The following is a 24,993-nucleotide window of genomic DNA, read 5'->3' on the forward strand; positions in this document are numbered from 1 at the left end:
GGTAACTTTTTTCAATTCATTAGAAAATACTTGGCCTCGAATTGATATAATAAATTTTAATGCTGCACGTAAATTAGATGGAATTTTTTTCAATTGATTTAGCTGTTCGAATCAAATAAGAAGGATGAGGCATCGGTTTGCATAATGATTTCAAACGCGATTTTTCGGTTTTTTATTTTTTACTTGTTATTTGATTTTTTTGAACTTTAAAAAATAGATACAGAATATTTTTTTTTTAAACATAATGTTTTTTCTAGATTTGTGAATTTTTTTTCGAATTGTACTGTATTTTTTTTTTATAAAATAATTTTTTTGACAATTTTTAAAGAAAATTTTTTTTAAAGTTTTTTTATGGATGGATTTATTAGCAAACGAGGGACCATCAATGTACTTGTCCCAACCTTTTTTTTCCTAGGGTCTTTTATATTATAAGTAACTGGATTAGTTTTTCTAACTCGATATATTGTAAATATTTCCGTTGTCCAGTCTGGTGTATAACCTTTTTCGAATACATTCTTAAATTTACTTATGCGCACTTTATCGCCGATTTTTAATTTTGCTTGGTTTCCAACTTCTGATCTATTGTATACATTACGCAACAGGCGTTTTTCATTCGCAGTGTTCACATCTTTCGGTTTCTTTTTTATCGTACGATGTAATGTATCATTATATTTTATAATCAATGTATCGAGAATATCGATCCATTTCCAGTTTCCACGAAAACTAAATTGAATCCACATTTTATTCTTAAGTGTACGATTGAAGCGCTCACAAATTGATGCTTTTAGGTTGCTAAATGTAGAATACAAGTGTATGTTATACTTTTTCATCAAAGCCTTAAAGTCAGTATTATAAAATTCTTTTCCTCGATCGACGTGAAGATTTTTCGGTATGCGTCCTTTGCTGAGAATCGACTCCATTGCAGCGGTCACATCTTTTCCACTTTTACTCTTCAACGGTGCGGCCCAGGCGAATTTGGAGACTATATCGATGACGGTGAGGAGAAATTTATGGTTGGAGTTGTGTTGTGCATATGCAGACATATCTACAAGATCAGCTTGCCAAGTCTCATCCAGGCCACGTATATCCACATGTCGACGTGGATAATTCCGCCGAGCTGGCTTATGCAGTTCTTCAACCACCGCAAGCTTCTTTTCACTCATTTTTTCTTCTCCCCCACGGTCCTCATCAATTGAAGATAAGAGTCTGGAGGACTTTTCACTGACTTATCATTAGGCATATGATCTCGTAAAAGCTTCATATCATCATGAAGTTCTGAGATTTCTCTCTTTATATTATTAATTTTTTCACGGAGATAGGCGAGCTCGGTTCTCACACGCTCTTCTGCAACAGCCACATTCGATTCGCACTTTTGATTCGTTGTATAAGTCACACTATGAGTTATAGAATGAAGGTGTTTACTGAATGCACCGAGTGTTACAACATCTCGAGCATTTACTGGCTCGCCAACGTTGCTCAGTCGTTTTCGTTCCAAGTCGTAATGACCGTCCGATGTAATTTTGAATCCAACACCTGGTTTACCGGGAGGACCTGCACTACGTCTACTCAACTTTCGTCCAAATACATCGACGCTCATGTTGGGAATGTGGATGAAAGCAAGCCCTCACACGTTAATAAATGATTTCGGCTTCACGCAACTCCTCGATAATCGATATAATTTCATTCGAATGTGATGAATTTCCAGCAGCTTGCGATGCGAGCAACAAACGAAGACGATCCACTAGTTCATTCGGATCATCCCAATGAACATAGTCGACAGAGGTATGCTTTCGTGCTACCTTATACTTGGGCAGAGCACCACCTTTCTTGCTACCGAGCATTTGGGATATATAATTTTTAAATTTACTATTCTTATCCTGACGTACTGCACCCGTGCGTTTATAAAATTTTTTATGAGCATTCGTTGTGATGACAATTTTCTGATATTTCTCCAAGTCATTTGGTGTTACATATTTGAGTTCGGGCTCTTTTTTAAACAACAGTTCCACCAAGCCAATACTTTTGGGATAATTTTCATCTCCAACCACTATATGATCGAGTTCGAAATGAATTGGTGAATCACCAATCATTAATCTGTTTTGAGCGAGATTTCGTACTTCATACACGCCATCTAATCTTGTTTTGTTATTACTACGCAGTAAACCCAAATATTCACGTATCAAATTATCAACATCCTCAGATGATTCCAAATTGTCGTCATCATCGTCATCATCATCATCATCATGCTCTTCATGAACATCATTTATCATTATTTTTAGTTAAGGGTACACCGACATTCTCATCAGTAATTGCATCATGCCAAATATCATCTTTGAAAGAAATATCTTGCTGCATGCTATTTTCTCCAAAATTTGGAGACTTTTCCTCCTCAGCCTCCTCCTCCTCCTCCGTCTTAACATTCACACGTTCATTCTTAATTTTCGGTTTTTTCGTATATGAAACTAACTCCTCTAACGGTTCGACAATTGGTTTAAACACATCTTGTATTTTCTGCTGAGCACTATCACGTCCACTTTTCAACATTCGATGTTTTCGTCTGATTGCATCACTTGCCTTGGCAAGTTCACTCAATACAGCCGTCTCCTTTAAAATTTCTTTGCGCTTCATGTTGACACTTGTAAGTCAGACTTTGGACTGTCTTGTAAAATCCAGGGAAACAATAATTTATCATCATCATCATCATCGACAGTGAGGAAAGAATCAAATCCCTTACTATATCTTCCAGCATTCAACTCACTGTCCTTGTCAATCGTGATGAATCCATACTTGTCCGATTTCCAACACTTGACACACATTTTCTTGAAACTTGCATAAGTCATATCCATATTAACATGATCATTATATACATGCTTGAGGTTCATATCATCTTGCTTAAATAGCACTATAAAATTTGCATTGTCTCTCACGAGATGTTTCGGAATTCGAATCTGACAGAGATAAAAACTATCCACAATCTCGTGTCTTCCCATGGAAAAAAATGCTCTCACATTGTCCTGTTTCTCACACGCTGGATCGTCAAAGATGAATATGGAGTTTGGGCGAGCTTCACTAGGTGCCACAACTTGTTCATGCTCGTTAAATTGAAAAAATTCCACTCCTTCCACTGGTTTAAGCATTCGCTCGAGCAATCGTTATTTTGACTGCTTCATCGATTTCGATATATATTCTCAAATCTCAAACCATTTGGATGTATTAGGAGCGTTAGTAAGGCATTCGTTTTTCCACAATTCGAGGGGCCACAAAATACGGCTCGAATACTGTTAGGTAGTAAGTTTCCATGACGCTTCTTCACACTACCCGCTTCAACAATAAATTCATCGAAATTTATTATGGGGAGTTGACCGCTCGAAACTTGTTTCTTCGACTTCATCTCGCATGCGACTGATTGAAAAAATCATATAAATGCAACTTTATAATGTTGGAATAGTCAGTCGAGTTGTGACCACTGCAGAGTGATGATTGTACATGATAAACCTGGTAAAGGTATGGTAACCAGTATAATCAGCAATCTCCCCGTGGAACTATATCTACGGGGCTATCAATATTGTGGACCTGGTACGAAATTGATCAAACGTCTTGCTCGTGGTGATCCTGGTATAAATCCGCTGGACGCTGCTTGTAAAGAACACGATATCGCATATTCGAAAAATCGTGAAAACTTGGAAGCACGACATCTGGCGGATAAAATTTTAGCTGAACAAGCCCGGCAACGTGTAACCTCGAAAGACGCAAGTCTTGGTGAAAGAGCAAGTGCTTGAGCAGTGACAAACATTATGAAGGCGAAAAAGAAATTTGATCTAGGTATGAAACGAGTGGTGAAAAGGACCAAAAAAAGTGTTTGCCTGAAAAAGATCATTAGTGCCGCAAAGAAAGCCATGATTCGTAGTGGTGACCCCCGTGAAATCATCATGTCAGCATTAAAAGGTACGCGTGCCAGTGTTAAAGACGTTAAAGTACGCACACCTCGGGTTCTACTTTACCTCGCAGAATCGGCGGTTTATTGCCCTTCCTCGTACCCATCTTTGCCGGCCTTAGCGCCGTTGGTGCATTATCCAGTGGAAGTGCTGCAATTGTCAAAGCTGTAAATGCTGCTCAAGCGGCTAAAAAGGAACTGGATAAAAGTAAACGTCACAATAGAACACTCGAGGCCATCGCTTTGGGTAAAGCTTTACATCTGAAACCATACAAACAGGGTTTGGGTCTTTACCTCGGGACAAAAAACGTATAATCACGCTACCACATTAACCACTCACCGACATCAATCTGCTAAAGTATGCGGCAGCCATGAAAATTCGTAACTTTCGTGGGGTCTTTATGCGTGATACTTTACCTGAGAATGGACCACTCAAGCAAGAATCAGCAATCGTGAATTTGGATGAAAATGTGGGCCCTGGAACACACTGGGTTGCATATAAAAAGACTGGGCAACGAATCACATACGTTGATAGTTTCGGCAATCTCCCACCTCCACCCGAACTCATGAGATACTTCAATGCTGGTAGCGTGAAATACAATTATAAAAAGTATCAGGAATATAATACAATAATATGTGGACATTTATGTTTGAAATTTTTGTGTGGACAACTAAATCGACGAGACAATTAAGCACTATATAAATGAGGACTATGGAGCTGCGTGTTTAGTTCAAAATCTGCGAGTATCATGGATGATAGTTTGACGATCACCATTACTGGATCATCATCCATACTCGAGGCACAATTTTTTCCACCCATCGAACTATCGCCCGACAAAATTATACTCTTGGACTCGTCGAGCTGCTCACATTCAATTCGATTCCAAATATCGACATTGGTTGCAATCAATTTCATGTTGGAAATCATGTGGTGACTATTCCAACGGGCAGCTATGAAATTGAAGATATTGAAAAATATTCGAAAACTGAGTTGGCATCTAAAAACATACAAATTCAGCTTAAGCCGAATAATTATACGCTACGCAGTGAAATTGAGTGCAATCAATCGATTGATTTTTCATCCAAAAATTCGATTAGACCTTTGCTGGGTTTTACGTCGCGTTGATTGGAGCCCAATAACAGACATGTGTCTGATCTACCCGTGTCCATTCTCAAAGTGAACGCCATTCGAGTCGAGTGTAACATAACCACTGGTGCATACATCAACGGGCGAAAAGTTCATACAATTCACGAATTTTTCCCATCTGTACCGGCCGGCTATAAAATCATCGAAGTACCGTCGAGCGTCATTTATCTACCAATCACAACTCGTCGCATTGACAATATACAGTTTCGTATTGTCGATCAAGACGGAGATTTGATCAATTTCCGCGGTGAAGTCATCACCATAAGACTTCATATAAAATCTCAATGGGCATAATTTACAATCATCGTATTGGCAATATTAACCTAGGGAAAAAAGGTTGGGACAAGTACATTGATGGTGTCGTGTTTGCTGATAATTTCATCCATAAAAAAAAAACTTGGAAACCGATGCCTCATTCTTCTTATTTGATTCGAACAGCTAAATCAATTGGAAAAAATTCCACCTAATTTACGTGCAGCATTAAAATTTATTATATCAATTCGAGGCCAAGTATTTTCTAATGAATTGAAAAAAAGTTACCACTTGAATTGCGTGCAGCACTACAATTTATGATATCAATCGGTGGACAAGTATTTTATTAGTAACTCCAAATTTTGACATTATTAAATTGTTCTAAGAAGCTTTTAAATCCAAAAAAATCACATGAAAGCTAATGAATTGTTACTCTATGGTGGCAGAGACTTATAAGAAAATCGATTCTATTCAGACTTTCAGGATCCTCTGGTATTATTCACAAAATTCGACGTCGATTGGATCGATACAAATTATGTTTAAATATGTGTTAAAAGTACTTGTCTGGCCCATCATTTTCCGTTTAAATTGTTTATCCTAATAAAAATCAGGGCTTGTCCAGAACTGATAAGTCACAAGTTCATGCCGAGGGAATTGAGAGAATTATCTTCAAGTAATTGTTACTTAATTGCACTAATTTAATAAAAAACACATAACTCTCACATAACTCCCGTTGAAAATTTTTAAAGAACCAGAACCAGGATTGCAATAAAATTATGTCATAAATAAACGTAAAATCAAAGAATTAGTAGAAGGAGAAATTTCCCAATACTAATATATGTCCTATATAACAAATACTCGCGAACCGATTGCGATGAGGGTAAACTAACCCACATGGTTTTCACAAAACTTACATAACATTTTTTTTTTATAGTCATATAAGAATTTTAAATCGAATTCATACAGCTCGCACTGTTTCTCCGAAATTTTATCATTTAGATCGCTGTTGCTATTAATTTGCTCATGCCATCAAAAACTGACAGATGGTTGAACAATATATCACGCCAAAGTCACTATATGTCTGGTTTTCGTAATACACTGCATGTATGACACCACATACCACTATTTTTAATAAAATAAATAGATATGAACACTTTATTAGATGAAAATTTTTTTTTTCACCCCGCACTTCGTAATGTCGAAAATCCGTTTGTTATAACATCAAAAACTGACGGCTGACTGATGGCATTGTATATATAGGTATAAATTCATAAACTTTATTCCGCTGGAACGGTACAGCGAGTGTCCTGACCAATCATAACTCATTATTTCTGTAGCCGGGATCCCGGGACCCGAGCTTCCATAGAAATGGGTTATAGCTGGCATCAAGAGGCCTTTGATGGTGTTTTGTACAGACAAGGTAAATCCATAAATGTGTTAGTAACTTTTGCATAATCTTGAGCCTGTACAAAGTTTTTTCTCAGCATTTACGCTACCGATCGTGTTGGTTTCGTGCTCATTCGAAAGGGATTTTGAAAATTAGTCTCCAAACCAATTTTTGATTTATAAAACATCTCCTGAGCTCTGCAATTGTAGAAAATGATATGCCAGTTTTACCCCCACCACCGCGAATCGTTTTATTCAGAGAAAGTATACTCGGCGAGCCTCGGGCCAGCAGACGACAGGGCTGTCAATGTACTTGTCCCGAGACTCTACCGAGTCTCTTGATAAGCCAACGTGGGATCGCGAAACTAGTCGTCGATCAAAGCTCAAAGAGCTAACACCTTAAAACCTTCTACTATTGAAGAGTTTGGGTCTCAAAATTCGTGGAGTTCGCGTGTGAGAAATTATTTGCTTTGCTCGTTGTGCATCTGCTGCCTGCAATGGAGGAAGAAATCTTAAACATCCAGACATCTGTCATGTTTGATGAATCCATCATCCATTATGAGGTTCATGCTCATCAACCATACGCGTCGTCAACATTCAACAATAGTGATGAAATACGTATTTCAATCCAGCATCAAGATTTATCAATTCTACCGAGTAAAAGTTCAATTCACATTTGCGGCAAACTGACAATGGCGGATGGTACAGCGTTAGCTGCAACGAATTTCGTTAACAATGCCATTTGTCATTTATTCGAGGAAGTGCGTTATGAACTTAACGCCGTTGAAATCGATCGTAATAAGAATGTGGGAATCACATCTCTTATGAAAGGATATACATCTCATTCGTCGGCGAGAAGTACAATTCTTGAGAACACTGGTTGGGTCGATGTCGATGAGACGAAACCGATTGTGGACGTAGCAGGCAACTTTGACGTATGCATACCACTGAGCACGCTGTTGGGATTTGCTAAAGATTATTGAAAAATGGTGGCGAATGCAAAGCACTAATTGATTTTGAATAGATCACGTTCCGATGATAATGCAATAGTTCAACCAGCCGCTGAAGATTATAAAATTACACTACGAAAAATTGAATGGCTCGTTCCATACGTCACCGTGGCGGATAAACGGAAAATTCAACTATTGAAATTCATCGCCAAAGATACTCCAATTCCAATGAGTTTTCGTACGTGGGAATTGTATGAATATCCAATGTTACCAGCGACATCGAAACACGTGTGGTCAGTCAAGACATCAACGCAGCTAGAAAAACCTCGATATGTGATCCTGGCATTCCAAACAGGACGAAAGAATAATAAGAGGCAAAATGCGAGTAATTTTGATCATTGCAACGTTACTGATGTAAAATTATACTTGAATTCACAGCGTTATCCTTATGGTAACATGAATTTGAATATAGAACAAAATCAGTATGCAGTACTATACGATATGTATACAAACTTTCAACCGATGTACTACAATAAGGAGGCCGAACCATGGCTTACAAAAGCGGATTTTCTCAAATTTGCACCTCTCATTGTGATTGACTGCTCGAAGCAGAACGATTCTCTCAAGTCTGGACCTGTTGATGTGCGCCTCGAATTTGAAACATGCACAGATATTCCAGCACAAACATGCGCATACTGCCTCATTTTACACGATCGCATCGTTGAATACAATCCTGTGAGTGGTGGGGTGAGAAAATTGGTATAAAACCGTACCATCAACTTTTTCGGCCAACAGTCATCATGGATTTTGTCATCGATCTACAAGGCTTCAAAGGACCCATAAATGAGTTTATACTGAAAGAAATTTCAATCATTCGTGCGGACGTGAAGAATGCTGAACCTCTCACACTTTTCTTCGCACCACCGTATGCATGGGATTCTCTGCCGATAAAGTATAAAACGACAAACAAATAGCTGGAACGTAATTTTCATGGATTATCATGGGATTTTGGTGTTATACCATACGATGCAGCAAGAGGAATAATTCAAACTATCTTACGCGGCGCTCATACCATCTTCGTAAAAAGCTGCGAAAAGTCTTTATGGCTGACGAATTTTTTTGATCTGTCAACGGAGATTGTCGATTTGGAGACTTTGGACTGCCCATCGTTGAAAAAACTGCCGAAAAGTCCATCGAAATGCGACCACCACCACACCAACGAATCGAAATTTAATTGTGCAACGAAGAATGTAAAATCTTTGCAAAGCTGGTTATACGTATATCATGCATTATGTAATAGTGGGATCTTTGAATAAATAAAACAATTTTTTCATAAATGTGTAATTTTATTTCACATTTATGAGATATTTCATGTATAGTTGTCCACAATGAGCCGTTTCCAGAAGTTTCTCGAATACCGATGGATTCTGATCGAATGCCTTGACAACTCGCGGTGTCAGGAATACGGTGAATTCATTCCTAATTTCGGCGACGTATTTTTTTCCCCATTTGGTGTTTGCTGTCCTCACGTCCGAGACACGATATTCTTCGTTGACTTGGAGTTCTTTCAGCTTCTTGGTGGGGAGATACTCTGACTTTGCGATGATATTGTTGATGGCGGAGAACTCCATTATGTATGTAGTTTTTTGAGATTTTCTTTAAAGAGCAAGTCTTGACTCAACTTTACGAAGATGTGACGTGATGCTTTTTTCTTCTGGACTCTGCTATTTGTAGTTTTTCCATCTATCTCTACCCCAAAACTGAATCATCCCCTTCCACACGCTTTTAAACAGGTTCAAACGTGATCTATATTGAAATCGATGCAGTCTACTCCGGTGGTCCTTTTTTGTACAGGCTCATCTCTTTGGTTCCGCCGACGTTATGAACACGTGGATTCTAAACTTGTTCAAACATGTTCAGAGCAATTCCTACAATTTCGACGTGTGAGGGTGTGTGTGTGTGTGTGTGTGTAGGGGGGGGGGGGGGGTACGCGCGTGTGTGTGTGTCCACTTGTCCTAATGTGAACTCCAAAATATTCAAATATACCCTATTTCATCATTCACATTTTTTCAACAAGTTCAAAACCTCATAATTTTTATGGTTCTTATGAAAAATTTCAGCCTTCTCCGACAAAATTTCATTAATACTGACTAATCGACGCTATTCATACCAAAAAAAAATTCTTGCCTCGATATTCGGAAAAGTAACCAACCTGCATAATTACTAAAAATTCCAAATAGCGGTATTGAAGTATAATTCATTACCAATAAAAAAAAATCATCTTTCATGTGCCTATAATGCCTGTTATATAATTAATAATTATGTTCTATTGTAAGGCTTTGCAAAGCACAAAGAATCAGCTTCAAGGTACTATACGTGAATCGCAAAAATATTGAGTCGTTTACGAGTAATTTCACTTTTACCGAAAAGCGAAATTTCCTATGTTAATTGAATGGGAAATTTAAGTGAGATTAGCGACCTCTAAAAAATTAGTTAGACGGCTGATTTTTCGACACAATATTTTTTTCATCGAATACTAAAATCTGAAGGGGCAAGAGCGAGGAATTTTTTTTTTTTAAGCACCTTACTATATAATTTATTCTATATCAACTCCAACGCTTTAAACAAGTTGTGAGTAAATCTATTGTGGTACGTTCAACATTTGTACGATAAGCAGCACGACCATTGATGGGTGAAGTTAGATGGTGAAACGACTAAGTAATTAACACTACCGTTTCGTGATTACATTTTTTTAGGAGCAACAATGGGGAGCTTGTCCATTCACTGCCACCAGAGGATGCAGCTGAAGTAATATCAGCTGCCATTTGGAGCAACGAGGACAAACCATACGAAGTCAATTTGTTGAACAGTACAGTCTATATCATTTCCATGGCATTACAGGTTTCAACATTCGCTATAAACTACAGAGTAAGGATTATCATAGAATATTTATTTTCAATATTATTCTTATAATATATAGAGAAAGAGTCCACAATACATTTTAAATCATCTTTCAAATTGTCAAATCAATTATTAGGGACAGCCGTTCATGGAGGGATTCATGGAAAACAAGGGTCTATTATACTCTTTACTTGGAAGTTCGGCTCTCATCTTAGGCCTTGTGCTTGGATATTTCCCTAGTATAGCGTTCCAATTGGAAATACTTGAATTTCCTCATGAGGTAAATATCTATCATTATTAACTACATTGGCACACAAAAATAGTGGTACGTGGGGATCTGGTGTTGGTTGAAAAATAATAGTTGTACGCTGGAAAAATGATATAAAAAGAATATACAATGTTCCATTTGTGGAATGAAAAAAATCAATTATATATAATTGAGCTGATGTCCCAAAACCCGAATTGGGAACACCACGTAGTCGAGTCAAAATGCAAGAATGGAGCAACATTCAAGGGAAAATCTGCAAACTTGATTTATGACTAATTTGATGATGCGAAATCGAACGGTGTAAATTATTTTGCAATCAACTCCCGGCAACATTGAAAAAATAAGGGCTGAAATGTAAAATGCTTATAACTTAAAAACTACTAACTGGATTGAAAAAATACCTATACCGACGTTCTCGGACCATAAAAATACGTAAGAAAGCACCCTGTTAATTTCCGTTTATTAAAGAATAAGTGAGAAAAATTGTTTTTAAAAAAAAATTTGGCATATCGAGCACCACTGAGAACGTAAAGAAGGATAGAGTTTATGCGTACACCTTTGTCGCACTCATTAGAGTGCGTTGTGTACACGCGTGGCTTGCACAACGTGCTTAGATTTGAGCCATGTCAATGAATGTGATGAGGACAGACAGAAAGTAAGAGAGATAGAGATAGGGATATTTCCGGAGGGGGATAGGCTACTGACCCAGGCCGACCCTGTAATAGGCAAATAGCCTCTACACAGAGGGACAATATAAGTTGTAACACGATTTTCCCGCGATGGGTATGATCACGTCCCTTCTCGACTCACCCGTCTCGTCTTCTCGCACCACTCTCCGGCTATGAGAGTGAATTGGGCGCCAGGTACGAAGTACCGCCGATTACTCGACTTTTAATTATCCGCTCTCAACGATGGTAACGTCAAATAACATAATGTACGACACAGAGGGAACGAGAGACACGAGTGCCCGAGGACGGTCCGGCTACTCAGCTCATCTGAGATATGAAAGGTAGGGGGGGGGGGTCCTTGGGGGAAAAGGTAGCAATTCGCAACGTAACAAAAATGAGCCAAAACAAAGCAAAATTTAGGAAATATTTCAGACTTTATTCGAAATTGCCGAATAAGCTAGAGTACAGGAAAAAGATAAATTATGACGGACATGGATTCGATACAAAATAAACTTCGAACGAAATTAATTCGGTGATACACCAGATCGCATAACTTTTATCCCTCACGCAGTAACGAGAGATTTCGCGCGTGGCACGCCCGAATTCATCAGGTAATAACGCGGTTAACGATTCGCCTCGTGGTCTCCCGGGTGCCGTAGGTAATAGATAACCGATGCTCTGGCGTTGCAGGTAAAAGGTAATCAGCCATCCGCCAGGCGGATGCTTTAGGTAAAAGGTAAAAGGTAAACAACGCCAGGACAGCCGGTGCCTTAGGTAATTCAAGGTAAAAGGTAATTCGCACAAGTTCGATCGCAAAGAGTCCGGCCATACGCGATGAAAGATAACCGAAGATGACACCGAAACGAACTTCGGCCAAGCGCGAGGCGACGCGATTAGAGAGTACGATAAAATATGAAAAATTAACGTCGGATCAAGAGATTCGGTAGAGTCTCGGGACAAGTACGTTGACAGCCCTGTCGTCTGCTGGCCCGAGACTCTCGCCGAGTCTATACTTTCTCTGAATAAAACGATTCGCGGTGGTGGGGGTAAAATTGGCATGTGATTTTCTTTAATTGCGAAGCCTATAAGTTATGTACGACTTTGAAAATTGAACTTTCAGCTAATTGAGAAATTCTCTATCGAATGAGCCCAAAATCAGCATTATTGGAGGCGTAATTGCTGAGAAAAAACTTTGCACGGGCTCAAGATTATGCAAAAGTTACCAACACATTCAAAAATTTATGTGTCTGTATTATTATATTATAACACCATCAAAGGCACTTTGATGCTATCGAGTTTCTGATTGGTTGGATCTGACGACATTCATTTTTAGACGTTGTGATTGGTTGTTGAAATTAGTTGTTGATGATTGGAAATCTGACGTCAACTTCAGAACGTAGCACACGACGCAGCACAGCTGGTAACAGCGTCATAAATTCGACCGTGTAACGAGAAATTGAAACAAGAGTTCTGGCCTAAGAGTAAGTTTAGTGAGTAATTCGGATAAAGTGTTTTTCTACGACACATTTCCCCCTCTCAAGATTTTGAAGTGTCGAGAGAGGTGTTTCAATCAAGGCAGTTGGAATCGAACGCTTGAACGAATACGTCCGATATTAGGGAAAAGGACCATTCGAGGCAAAAGACAAACGAAAGATAAGTCTTCTTCCTCCTGATAAATATTGCGAACTGTACCAGAACAAACATGTAAATAAATTTCGGTCGATCTTTTAAAACAATTGAATTTTTTTCTTGTAAAAACTCTAAAATAAAAAAATAAAAAAATAGAACATTACAACCGATATACATATATATATGTACAAACCATGTGTCAGTTTTTGATCGTATGAACAGAGTTTCGACATTACGAAGTGCGTGCGGGATCAATAAAAAAATGATTTTCATCATTTAAAGAAGTGCATATTACTATTTATTTTGTTATTTGTGATATATTAAACCGGTATCAAAGCGGCCGCGTAAATGTAGTCTGTGATGTGTGTGTGAAAAAGAATATAAAAAATGCGCGATGCATATATGTCAACGAAACTTTTCAAGATTTCATTATTTCGTTCGATTGGAAATAAGTGTTAACTGAAATAATCCTTCAATTAAACCAGAGTACGAGAAATATTGTCCAGTGCGAATATATTGTCAGTGGCGTGGTTATATATCATGTGTACATAGGTTATATACAGGGTGATTCAGAATAACCTATAAACCCGTTACTGGCGTGTTCGGGACGCATTTCTTCACTCTTTTGGGTTCCTATTACACAAAAAATATTAGAAGATAAGGGGGAAAATCACCAACGTGGAAGAACAAACCAATGCCGAAATATTTCCAGTACAATTTTGAAGAAAAATTGGTCTTTTACGTGGAAACCAACATTATAAACCGAAATTCATTTCACGGGCCTCATCCCGGATTCCTTCATGCTGTTGAGATCCTAATAGGCATAACATATCAAGAGACTCGGCAGAGTCTCGGGACAAGTACATTGACAGCCCTGTCGTCTGCTGGCCCGAGACTCTCGCCGAGACTATACTTTCTCTGAATAAAACGATTCGCCGTGGTGGGGGTAAAATTGGCATGTGATTTTATTGAATTACGAAGCTCAGGAGCCATTTAACAACTTGAAAATTGAAGTTTAAGCCAGTTGAGTAATTCTCTTTCGATTCCGCCCTAAATCAGCATGATCGGTGGCGTATTTGCTGAGAAAAAACTTTGCACGGGCTCAAGATTATGCAAAAGTTACCAACACATTCAAGAATTTATGCGTCTGTATTTATAAACACCATCAAAGGCACTTTGATGCTCTCGAGTTTCTGATTCGTTGGATCTGACGACATCCATTTTTAGACGTTGTGATTGGTTGTTGAAATTAGTTGTTGATGATTGGAAATCTGACGTCGACTTCAGAACGTAGCACACGGCGCAGCACAGCTGGTAACAGCAGTCATAAATTCGACCGATATACATATATATATGTACAAACCATGTGTCAATTTTTGATCGTATGAACAGAGTTTCGACATTACGAAGTGCGTGCGGGATCAATAAAAAAATAATTTTCGTCATCTAAAGAAGTGCATATTACTATTTATTTTGTTATTTGTGATATATTAAACCGGTATCAAAGCGGCCGCGTAAATGTAGTCTGTGATGTGTGTGTGAAAAAGAATATAAAAAATGCGTGATGCATATATGTCAACGAAACTTTTCAAGATTTCATTATTTCGTTCGATTGGAAATAAGTGTTGACTGAAATAATCCTTCAATTAAACCAGAGTACGAGAAATATTGTCCAGTGCGAATATATTGTCAGTGGCGTGGTTATATATCATGTGTACATAGGTTATATATAAGAATAAATAGAACAAAAATACACGCAACTGTTAGAATGATATTAGAAACTTTAATTGAATAAATGTTTTCTAATTTATTTCTTGTGTCGTCATTATTTTTAAACATCCCCATATTTTGCTTGATATTCAGTTTGGCTCTGCCCTCTCCGATCCTTGTTTTCACCCGCTCAGTTTGCAGCGGATCGATTCATATTATTAATTCGTTCAGTAATATGTGTTCTATGATTTTCTACTCCTTCATGATGATTGTGGTAACATGATTCGAGAGGTTTCTAACCATGATCTTGAATTGCACATTTTGTAAATCAGATTTTCAAAAAAAAATCTGGTCTTGGTATAGTGTGTAGTTATTCTTTTCCCATTAGGTCTGTCGAGTGATAAATTTGGAAACTTTTCCAGAAAGCCTTTGGATGCTTTTTTTGCTAATGATATGAAAAGTCGTATCTTAGGAATGTGGTATGCAAACACAAATTTTGATAACAAAATTTATAGAATGACGTGTGTTGAGTATTTCCACTTTGCAAACTACAAATATGGAATTATTATAAAAAAAATTCATTCCGATAAGTCTACTGTTGCTCAGTTTTGGATGTGATCAAATATGATGCCTACCAACATCCCCAGAAACTTACAGAATTGCTGAATGCAATGTGCGCTATGTCATTTTAATGTAACATCATGACTTTTGACAACTTTTCATTATAATGCTGTAGATTCGGATCATTAAAATACTGCAAAAATCTGCAAACTATACAATTTAAATACTGTGCCATTCATTTTACATTTTGACTCTAACTGTAACATCTATATGAAGTAAAAAATTGATTATAAAAGTCTTCAGTTGCTCATTTATGGATAGATTTGAAATTGCTGTCTTCGAAGCTCATTGCGCAGATACATTGAACCGCAGCAGATACCTGCGAACTCTGAAATTTCTGTGGATAAATATATATGCAACGGATCACCCCTTATCTTTGATTATGGTAATATGTAATGAAACTTGGTTCGGCAAGTTTTTAAGTGTTCCTTTTCAAATAGTATTGAAGTTTGTATGACTGATATACAGCGAATACTTCCAAACTTTGATATTTCTGTGTTGCAGCGTGTGTGCCAATCATTCAAATCATTTACTCCAACCGTATCATGTAATCTAGAAAATTCATCACAAAAGTCTTCCGCTTTTCTAGATACTTCAATTTTCCTTTTTCTACTCCATTGTGAGTTTTCGAATTTCTAAATTCATTTTTGAATTGTCCTGAAATGGTTTTGCTCCAAAACCAATGCAGGTACCTTAAACGTCTTTGAATTCTGTTGCTTTGTTGAATTAAGTTCGCTTAGTTTTTTTTGCTGCTTTGAGTTATGGCATAATAAATGTTAGAAGTTTTCGGGTACTTTTTTTCAGCAACTATCAAACTCTGGATAATTGGACCTCAGCGGCCACTTGCAAACTTTGGAAATATATTTCATTGAGGGCACGTTTTGGATGAAATGAAATCTCTAGGTTCAGAATACAAAAGCGACATTTAAAGTGGGCAAATCTGTTGGATTTTTCGTGTCTTGAATTTGATCTATCTTTCATTTGAATTTTGAAGAAAAGGGATAAATAAAATCTGTTCTATTAAGGAAATCTTTACATCAGTTCTTTCTTGGTATTAAGACTTGGAAAAAATCGCCAAAGGCCAAGGACAGACAGGTGACGAAATATTTTCAGTACAATTTTGACGAAAAATAGATCTTTTGTCGCGGAAACCAACGTTATAAGCCGAAAATCATATTACAGCCCACGAGACGCATTTCTTCACTCTCTTGGGTTCCTATTACACAAAACATATTAGAAGATAAGGGGGAAAATCACCAACGTGGAAGAACAAACCAGTGCCGAAATATTTCCAGTACAATTTTGACGAAAAATAGGTCCTTTTTCGTGGAAACCAACGTTATAAGCCGAAAATCATATCTCGGACCCCAACCCGCTTTCTACCATTCTCTTGGGTTCCCAATAAGCATAGCAAATTAGAGTAGAAGAAAAAAAATAGCCCAACTCCATGGACAGACCTGTGACGGAATATTTTCTGTACAATGTTGACGAGAAATTTGTTGTTTTTCGTGGAAACCAACGTTATAGGCCGAAAATCATATCTCGGCCCGCAACACACTTTTCTCCATGCTCTTGGATTCCAAATAGACGAAACATATTAGAGTACAAGGAAAAAAATCGCCAAAGTCCAAAGACAGACCTGTGACGAAATATTTCCAGTACAATTTTAACGAAAAATAGATCTTATTTCGTGGAAACCAACGTTATAAGCCGAAAACCATATTATGGCCCACAACACGCATTTCTTCATGCTCTTGGATTCCCAATAGACAAAACATATTAGAAGACAAGGAGAAAAATCACCAAAGTCCAAGGGCAGACTTGTGAGGGAATATTTTCACTACAATTTTTACGAAAAATTGGTCTTTTATGGTGGAAACCAACTTTATAAGCCGAACATCATACATAGGGAAAATAAGATTGGGAAAAGTACATTGATGGTCCCTTATTTGCTGATAATTTCATGAAAAAGATTATCCCATAAAAAATGTTCGTATGAGAATGGAATCTATAAAAATGTACTAAGCAAATAATTCATAGAAGTTTATACTAAAATCCTATAACCGTCATAACATAAATGAGGAACTTTTGAGAAAAAAGGCGTGATATCAAACCATAAACTTCCCCTAGGGAAAAAAAGGTTGGGACAAGTACATTGATGGTCTCTTGTTTCTGAATGACATAGAAAAAAGATTCAGAACCAGGAAAAAAATTCTATAGAAATAATAAACGAAAAATTGAAAAGTTCAAAAAAATTCAACAAAAATAAAAAACAATCGAAAAAATTCTGTAAAGAAAAATAAAAAAATTTCAAAAAAATTCATAAATATTGAAGACATTGAAAAATGTACTATCCAAGTTACATGTAGTATAAAAATGTATGATATCAATTGGAGGCCAAGTTTTTATTGATAATTTGGAATATTTATCCAACAAATTGGAAACTTTAATGAAATTCATGATAATTATTTTCACGAAAAAAGATAATGAAAAAAAAGTCATAACGGAAGTTACGTGCAGTACTAAAATGTATTATATCAATTCGAGATCAAGTATTTATCAGTTATTCGAAATATAATCTCCGGCGACAAATGAGCGTTGAGAATCCTTGTCGGGCTCACAACGTTTTATCAAAATTACTAAAAAATTAATGGAAATAAAATCATTAAAAATTCACATGAAAGTCATTCGTTACTTCAAGGTACACACTTTAAAGAATCGATTCCCCTCCGACTTTCAGGATCCCCTGGTATTATTCACAACATTCAACTTCGATTGGATCGGTACAAATTATGTTCAAATACGTCTTAAACGTACTTGTCCGGCCCATCACTTTTTATTCAAATTGCTCATTCGAAAACAAATCAGGGCTGTTCTATAATGACAAATATAATAAAATGGATAGAAATAAAAATAATATCTCCAAGTAATTTGAACTTGATTGTTCGTAAGTTCGTATAGCAATATCCACTTCTCATTTTCTTCAGTGAACACATACCATTCGGTAAGAACCAATGAAAATGAGAAATAATCAGGCACATTACAAGAAATTTTCGAACCTACTCAGCCATGCAATGTTTTTTTTTCTATAGTCACGTACACATTTTTATAAATACCACTAGTCGAGTACGACACGTGGATTCCTGGAATTTGGAGAAAAATTATTTTGTTGTGAATTCTGACTTCATATGATATAAATAGATTAATCAACTTTATCTTTCATTTTCGTTTCATTTTGACAAGAGCGATTCGAAGGAAAATTATTTTCTCGGGAATTACTGTTTCTTAATATTAACACATGCATTAACTTCGTTTTTGATTTGTTTTCGAATGAGCAATTTGAATAAAAAGTGATGGGCCGGACAAGTACGTTTAAGACGTATTTGAACATAATTTGTACCGATCCAAACGAAGTTGAATGTTGTGAATAATACCAGGGGATCCTGAAAATCGGAGGGGAATCGATTCTTTAAAGTATGTACCTTGTTGAAGTAACGAATGACTTTCATGTGAATTTTTAATGATTTTATTTCCATTAATTTTTTAGTAATTTTGATAAAACGTTGTAAGCCCGACAAGGATTCTCAACGCTCATTTGTCACCGGAGATTATATTTCGAATAACTGATAAATACTTGACCTCGAATTGATATAATACATTTTAGTACTGCACGTAACTTCCATTATGACTTTATTTCATCAAGAGACTCGGTAGAGTCTCGGGACAAGTACATTGACAGCCCTGTCGTCTGCTGGCCCGAGGCTCTTGCCGAGTATACTTTCTCTGAATAAAACGATTCGCCGTGGTGGGGGTAAAATTGGCAAGTGATTTTTTTGAATTACCGAAGTTATGAGTCATCTGAGGCTTTGAAAATTGAACTTTCAGCTAATTAAGAAATTCTCTTTCGATTGCGCCCAAAATCAACACGATCGGTGGCGTAATTGCTGAGAAAAAACTTTGCACGGGCTCAAGATTATGCAAAAGTTACTGACACATCACGAGTTCGACGTATACGTATACGCGTTTTGACGTAGTTAGTGGTAGTAGAGTTGTTGCCTCTACGCATTCTGATTGGCTCAACGATGTCGGCTCCTCCAGCTGCTAGGCCGACCGCGGGTGAGGCTCAAGTGTTAGAAGGCCTAAAATAGCGAACAGGCATTCTGTATATCTATATATGCGTTATACAGAATGCCTGTTCGCCATTTTAGGCCTTCTAACTTTTGAGTCTTACCCCGACCGCGCTCAGACTCCGTAAATATTATATATATATATAAACCATGTGTCAGTTTTCGATCATCGTATAAACAAACGGAGTTTTGTCATTATGGAATGCGTGTGGAATATATAAAAAAAACTTTCGTCATCTAACCAAGTGCATAGTACTAAAACCTGTGGAATGCTAAACTAAACCGGTATAAAAGCAGTCGCGTAAATGTAGTCTGGTGTGTGAAAAAGAATAAAATAAAAAAATACGCGGTGCATGTCGACGAAACTTTTTAAGATTTCATTAATTCGTTTGACTGAAAATAAGTTTATCATTTATATCATTTGTGAATATAGGTTATAAGATATCAATACATCGATACGCACATCCGAAACCACCCGAGACTTGTTTTCATACTGAACGTCATTTTGACAGGTGAGGTTATGATCCCCAATGTGCTGTTGTGTGCGGACTCTAATTAATAAATGAAAATGGTTAGTGAAAATTGGTTAATGTATATTTTGTTAAAACTTGTGGTATACTAAACCGGTATAAAAGCGGCCGCGTAAATGTAGACTGTGATCTGTGTGTGCAAATAAAACATATAAAAAAATGCGCGATTCATATATATGTCAACGAAACTTTTCAAGATTTCATTATTTCGTTCGATTGGAAATAAGTGTCAACTGAGATAATCTTTCAATTAAACCAGAGTTCGCGGAATATTATCCAGTGTAAATATATCATCAGTTGCGTGATTACATATCATGTGTAATAATGTAGGTCATATATACGAGTTCCCTTTGATAGCTGTGTGGTAACGAACCGGCCGGGGTTTGACGTTACGAAGTGTGGGACAAATGTAGCAAACGTTCGCATAGTTAGTGAATAATATAAATAAGGCAAATCAGTTTATCAAAATAGGTCTGGAAGTTGTAAGAAAAAATGTTCGTCAACCTATAACGTCAAATTTTCTTTTTGCGATCTGAAATATTATGGTTGATAATTAATAAAACAAGAACACACAGAACTGTTAGTATATATATAATGTAAGAAACTCCAATCGAATAAATGTTTTCTAATTTATTTCTTGTGTCATCGGTATTTTTGAATATTCCCACATTTTGCTTCCTATTGAGTTTGGCTCTGCTCTTTCCGATCCTTGTTTTGACTCCATCGGTTTGCAGCGGATCGATACATAGTATTAAATGGTTGCCTAATATGTGTCCTATACTTTTCTACTATTTCTTCATGCTGATTGTGGTAACATGATTCAAGTGGTTTCCGACTATGATCATCAATCGCACATTTTATATATCAGATTCTTAAAACAGTTTCTGGTGTTGATATAAGTGTTGTTATACTTTTTCCACCTGGTCTGTCGAGTAATAAATTTTGAAACTTCTTCCAAAAAGTCTTTGGATGCTTATTTTGCTGATGATATGAAAAGTCGTATCTTGGGAATGCTGTATGCAAACACAAATTTTGATAACAAAACTTATGGAATGACATGTATGTTGAGTATTTCCACTTTGCAAACTACAAATATGGAATTATTATAAAAAAAATTCATTCGAATAAGTCTACTGTTGCTCAGTTTTGGATGCGATCAAATATAATGCCAACCAACATCCCCAGAAACTTACAGAATTGCTGAATGCAATGTGCGCTATGTCATTTTAATGTAACATCATGACTTTTGACAACTTTTCATTATAATGCTGTAAATTCGGATCATTGACATACTGCAAAAATCTGCAAACTATACAATTTAAATACTGTGCCATTCATTTTACATTTTGACTCTAACTGTAACATATATATGAAGTAAAAAATTGATTATAAAAGTCTTCAGTTGCTCATTTATGGATAGATTTGAAATTGCTGTCTTCGAAGCTCATCGCGCAGATACATTGACTCTGAAATTTCTGTGGATAAATATATATGCGACGGATCACCCCTTATCTTTGATTATGGTAATATGTAATGGAACTTGGTTCGGCAAGGTTTTAAGTGTTCCTTTTCAAATAGTATTGAAGTTTGTATGACTGATACACAGCGAATACTTCCAAACTTTGATATTTCTGTGTTGCAGCATGTGTGCCAATCATTCAAATCATTTACTCCAACCGTATCATGTAATCTAGAAAATTTATCACAAAAGTCTTCCGCTTTTCTAAATACTTCAATTTTCCTTTTTCTACTCCATTGTGAGTTTTCGAATTTCTAAATTCATTTCTGAATTGTCCTGAAATGGTTTTCCTCCAAAACCAATGCAGGTACCTTAAACGTCTTTGAATTCTGTTGCTCTGTTGAATTAAGTTCGCTTAGTTTTTTTTGCTGCTTTGAGTTCTGGCATAATAAATGTTAGAAGTTTTCAGGTACTTTTTTTCAGCAACTATCAAACTGTGGATAATTGGATCTCAGCGGCCACTTGCAAACTTTGGAAATATATTTCATTGGGGGCACGTTTTGGATGAAATGAAATCTCTAGATTCAGAATGCAAAAGCGACATTCAAAGTGGGCAAATCTGTTGGATTTTTCGTGTTTTGAATGTGATCTATCTTTCATTTGAATTTTGAAGAAAAGTTATAAATAAAGTCTGTTCTATTAAGGAAATCTTTACGTCAGTTGTTTCTTGGTATGAAGACTTGGAAAAAATCGGCAAAGGCCAAGGACAGACCGGTGACGAAATATTTCCAGTACAATTTTGACGAAAAATAGATCTTATTTCGTGGAAACCAACGTTATAAGCCGAAAATCATATTACGGCCCACAACACGCATTTCTTCATGCTCTTGGGTTCCCAATAGACAAAACATATTAGAAGACAAGGAGAAAAATCACCAAAGTCCAAGACCAAACCAGTGCCGAAATATTTTCAGTACAATTTTGAAGAAAAATTGGTCTTTTACGTGGAAACCAACATTATAAACCGAAATTCATTTCTCGGGCCTATCATCCCGGATTCCTCTATGCTGTTGAGTTCCTAATAGGCATAACATATTAGAGTATAAGGAAAAAAATCGCCAAAGTTCAAGGGCAGTCTTGTGACGAAATATCTTCACTACAATTTTTACGAAAAATTGGTCTTTTATGGTGGAAACCAACTTTATAAGCCAAACATCATACCGAGGGAAAATAAGATTGGGAAAAGTACATTTATGGTCCCTTATTTGCTGATAATTTCATGAAAAAGATTATCCCATAAAAATTGTTCGTATGAGAATGGAATCTATAAAAATATACTAAGCAAATAATTCATAGAAATTTATACTAAAATCCTATAACCGTCATAACATAAATGAGGAACTTTTGAGAAAAAAGGCGTGATATCAAACCGTAAACTTCCCCTAGGGAAAAAAAGGTTGGGACAAGTACATTGATGGTCTCTTGTTTCTGGATGACATAGAAAAAAGACTCAGAACCAGGAAAAAAATTCTATAGAAATAATAAACGAAAAATTGAAAAGTTCAAAAAAATTCAACAAAAATAAAAAATAATCGAAAAAAATTCTGTAAAGAAAAATAAAAAATTTTCAAAAAATTCATAAATATTGGACAAATGGAAAAATGTACTATCCAAGTTACATGCAGTATAAAAATGTATGATATCAATTGGAGGCCAAGTTTTTATTGATAATTTGGAATATTTATCCAACAAATCGGAAACTTTAATTGAAATTTATGATAATTATTTTCAAGAAAAAAGTTAATGAAAAAAAGTCATAACGGAAGTTACGTGCAGTACTAAAATGTATTATATCAATTCGAGGTCAAGTATTTATCAGTTATTCGAAATATAATCTCCGGCAACAAATGAGCGTTGAGAATCCTTGTCGGGCTCACAACGTTTTATCAAAATTACTAAAAAATGAATGAAAATAAAATCATTAAAAATTCACATGAAAATCATTCGTTACTTCAATAAGGTACACACTTTAAAGAATCGATTCCCCTCCGACTTTCAGGATCTCCTGGTATTATTCACAACATTCAACTTCGATTGGATCGGTACAAATTATGTTCAAATACGTCTTAAACGTACTTGTCCGGCCCATCACTTTTTATTCAAATTGCTCATTCGAAAACAAATCAAAAACGAAGTTAATGCATGTGTTAATATTAAGGAACAGTAATTCCCGAGAAAATAATTTTCCTTCGAATCACTCTTGTCAAAATGAAACGAAAATGAAAGATGAAGTTGATTAATCTATTTATATTGTATGGAGTCATAATTCACAACAAAATCATTTTTCTCCAAATTCCAGGAATCCACGTGTCGTACTCGACTAGTGATATTTATCAAAATGTGTACGTGACTATAGAAAAAAAAAACATTTCATGGCTGAGTAGGTTCGAAAATTTCTAGTAATGTGCCTGATTATTTCTCATTTTCATTGGTTCTTACCGAATGGTATGTGTTCACTGAAGAAAATGAGAAGTGGATATTGCTATACGAACTTGCGAACAATCAAGTTCAAATTACTTGGAGATATTATTTTTATTTCTATCGATTTTATTATATTTGTCATTATAGAACAGTCCTGATTTGTTTTCGAATGAGCAATTTGAATAAAAAGTGATGGGCCGGACAAGTACGTTTAAGACGTATTTGAACATAATTTGTACCGATCCAATCGAAGTTGAATGTTGTGAATAAAACCAGGAGATCCTGAAAGTCGGAGGGGAATCGATTCTTTAAAGTGTGTACCTTATTGAAGTAACGAATGATTTTCATGTGAATTTTTAATGATTTTATTTTCATTCATTTTTTAGTAATTTTGATAAAACGTTGTGAGCCCGACAAGGATTCTCAACGCTCATTTGTTGCCGGAGATTATATTTCGAATAACTGATAAATACTTGACCTCGAATTGATATAATACATTTTAGTACTGCACGTAACTTCCGTTATGACTTTTTTTCATTAACTTTTTTCTTGAAAATAATTATCATAAATTTCAATTAAAGTTTCCGATTTGTTGGATAAATATTCCAAATTATCAATAAAAACTTGGCCTCCAATTGATATCATACATTTTTATACTGCATGTAACTTGGATAGTACATTTTTCCATTTGTCCAATATTTATGAATTTTTTGAAAATTTTTTATTTTTCTTTACAGAATTTTTTTCGATTATTTTTTATTTTTGTTGAATTTTTTTGAACTTTTCAATTTTGTTTAAATATGTGTTAAAAGTACTTGTCCGGCCCATCACTATTCATTAGGGTGGCGCAAAAAAATCGACTATTTTTTTTTCAGTGGCTCCTATGAAAATATGTTAATTTATCATGTTTCAAGAGCCCCCTCCAAAAAT

The 24,993-nt window shown here is 36.1% G+C and overlaps 1 protein-coding gene across 5 annotated transcripts in view; it reads left to right on the forward strand.

The window, feature by feature from the left end:
• LOC122408124 (endoplasmic reticulum transmembrane helix translocase) overlaps positions 1 to 24,993 on the forward strand; it is a 326,148-nt gene that overhangs the window by 271,805 nt on the left and 29,350 nt on the right. For all 5 annotated transcript variants that reach the window (XM_043414736.1, XM_043414735.1, XM_043414739.1 and 2 more), the window contains 2 exons: positions 10,426 to 10,597; positions 10,707 to 10,850. In XM_043414736.1, the coding sequence (XP_043270671.1) occupies positions 10,426 to 10,597; positions 10,707 to 10,850 (316 nt within the window). The remainder of the gene's footprint in view (positions 1 to 10,425; positions 10,598 to 10,706; positions 10,851 to 24,993) is intronic.

This window comes from Venturia canescens, chromosome 3 (assembly GCF_019457755.1).
Source record: "Venturia canescens isolate UGA chromosome 3, ASM1945775v1, whole genome shotgun sequence".
Classification (NCBI taxonomy): domain Eukaryota; kingdom Metazoa; phylum Arthropoda; class Insecta; order Hymenoptera; family Ichneumonidae; genus Venturia; species Venturia canescens.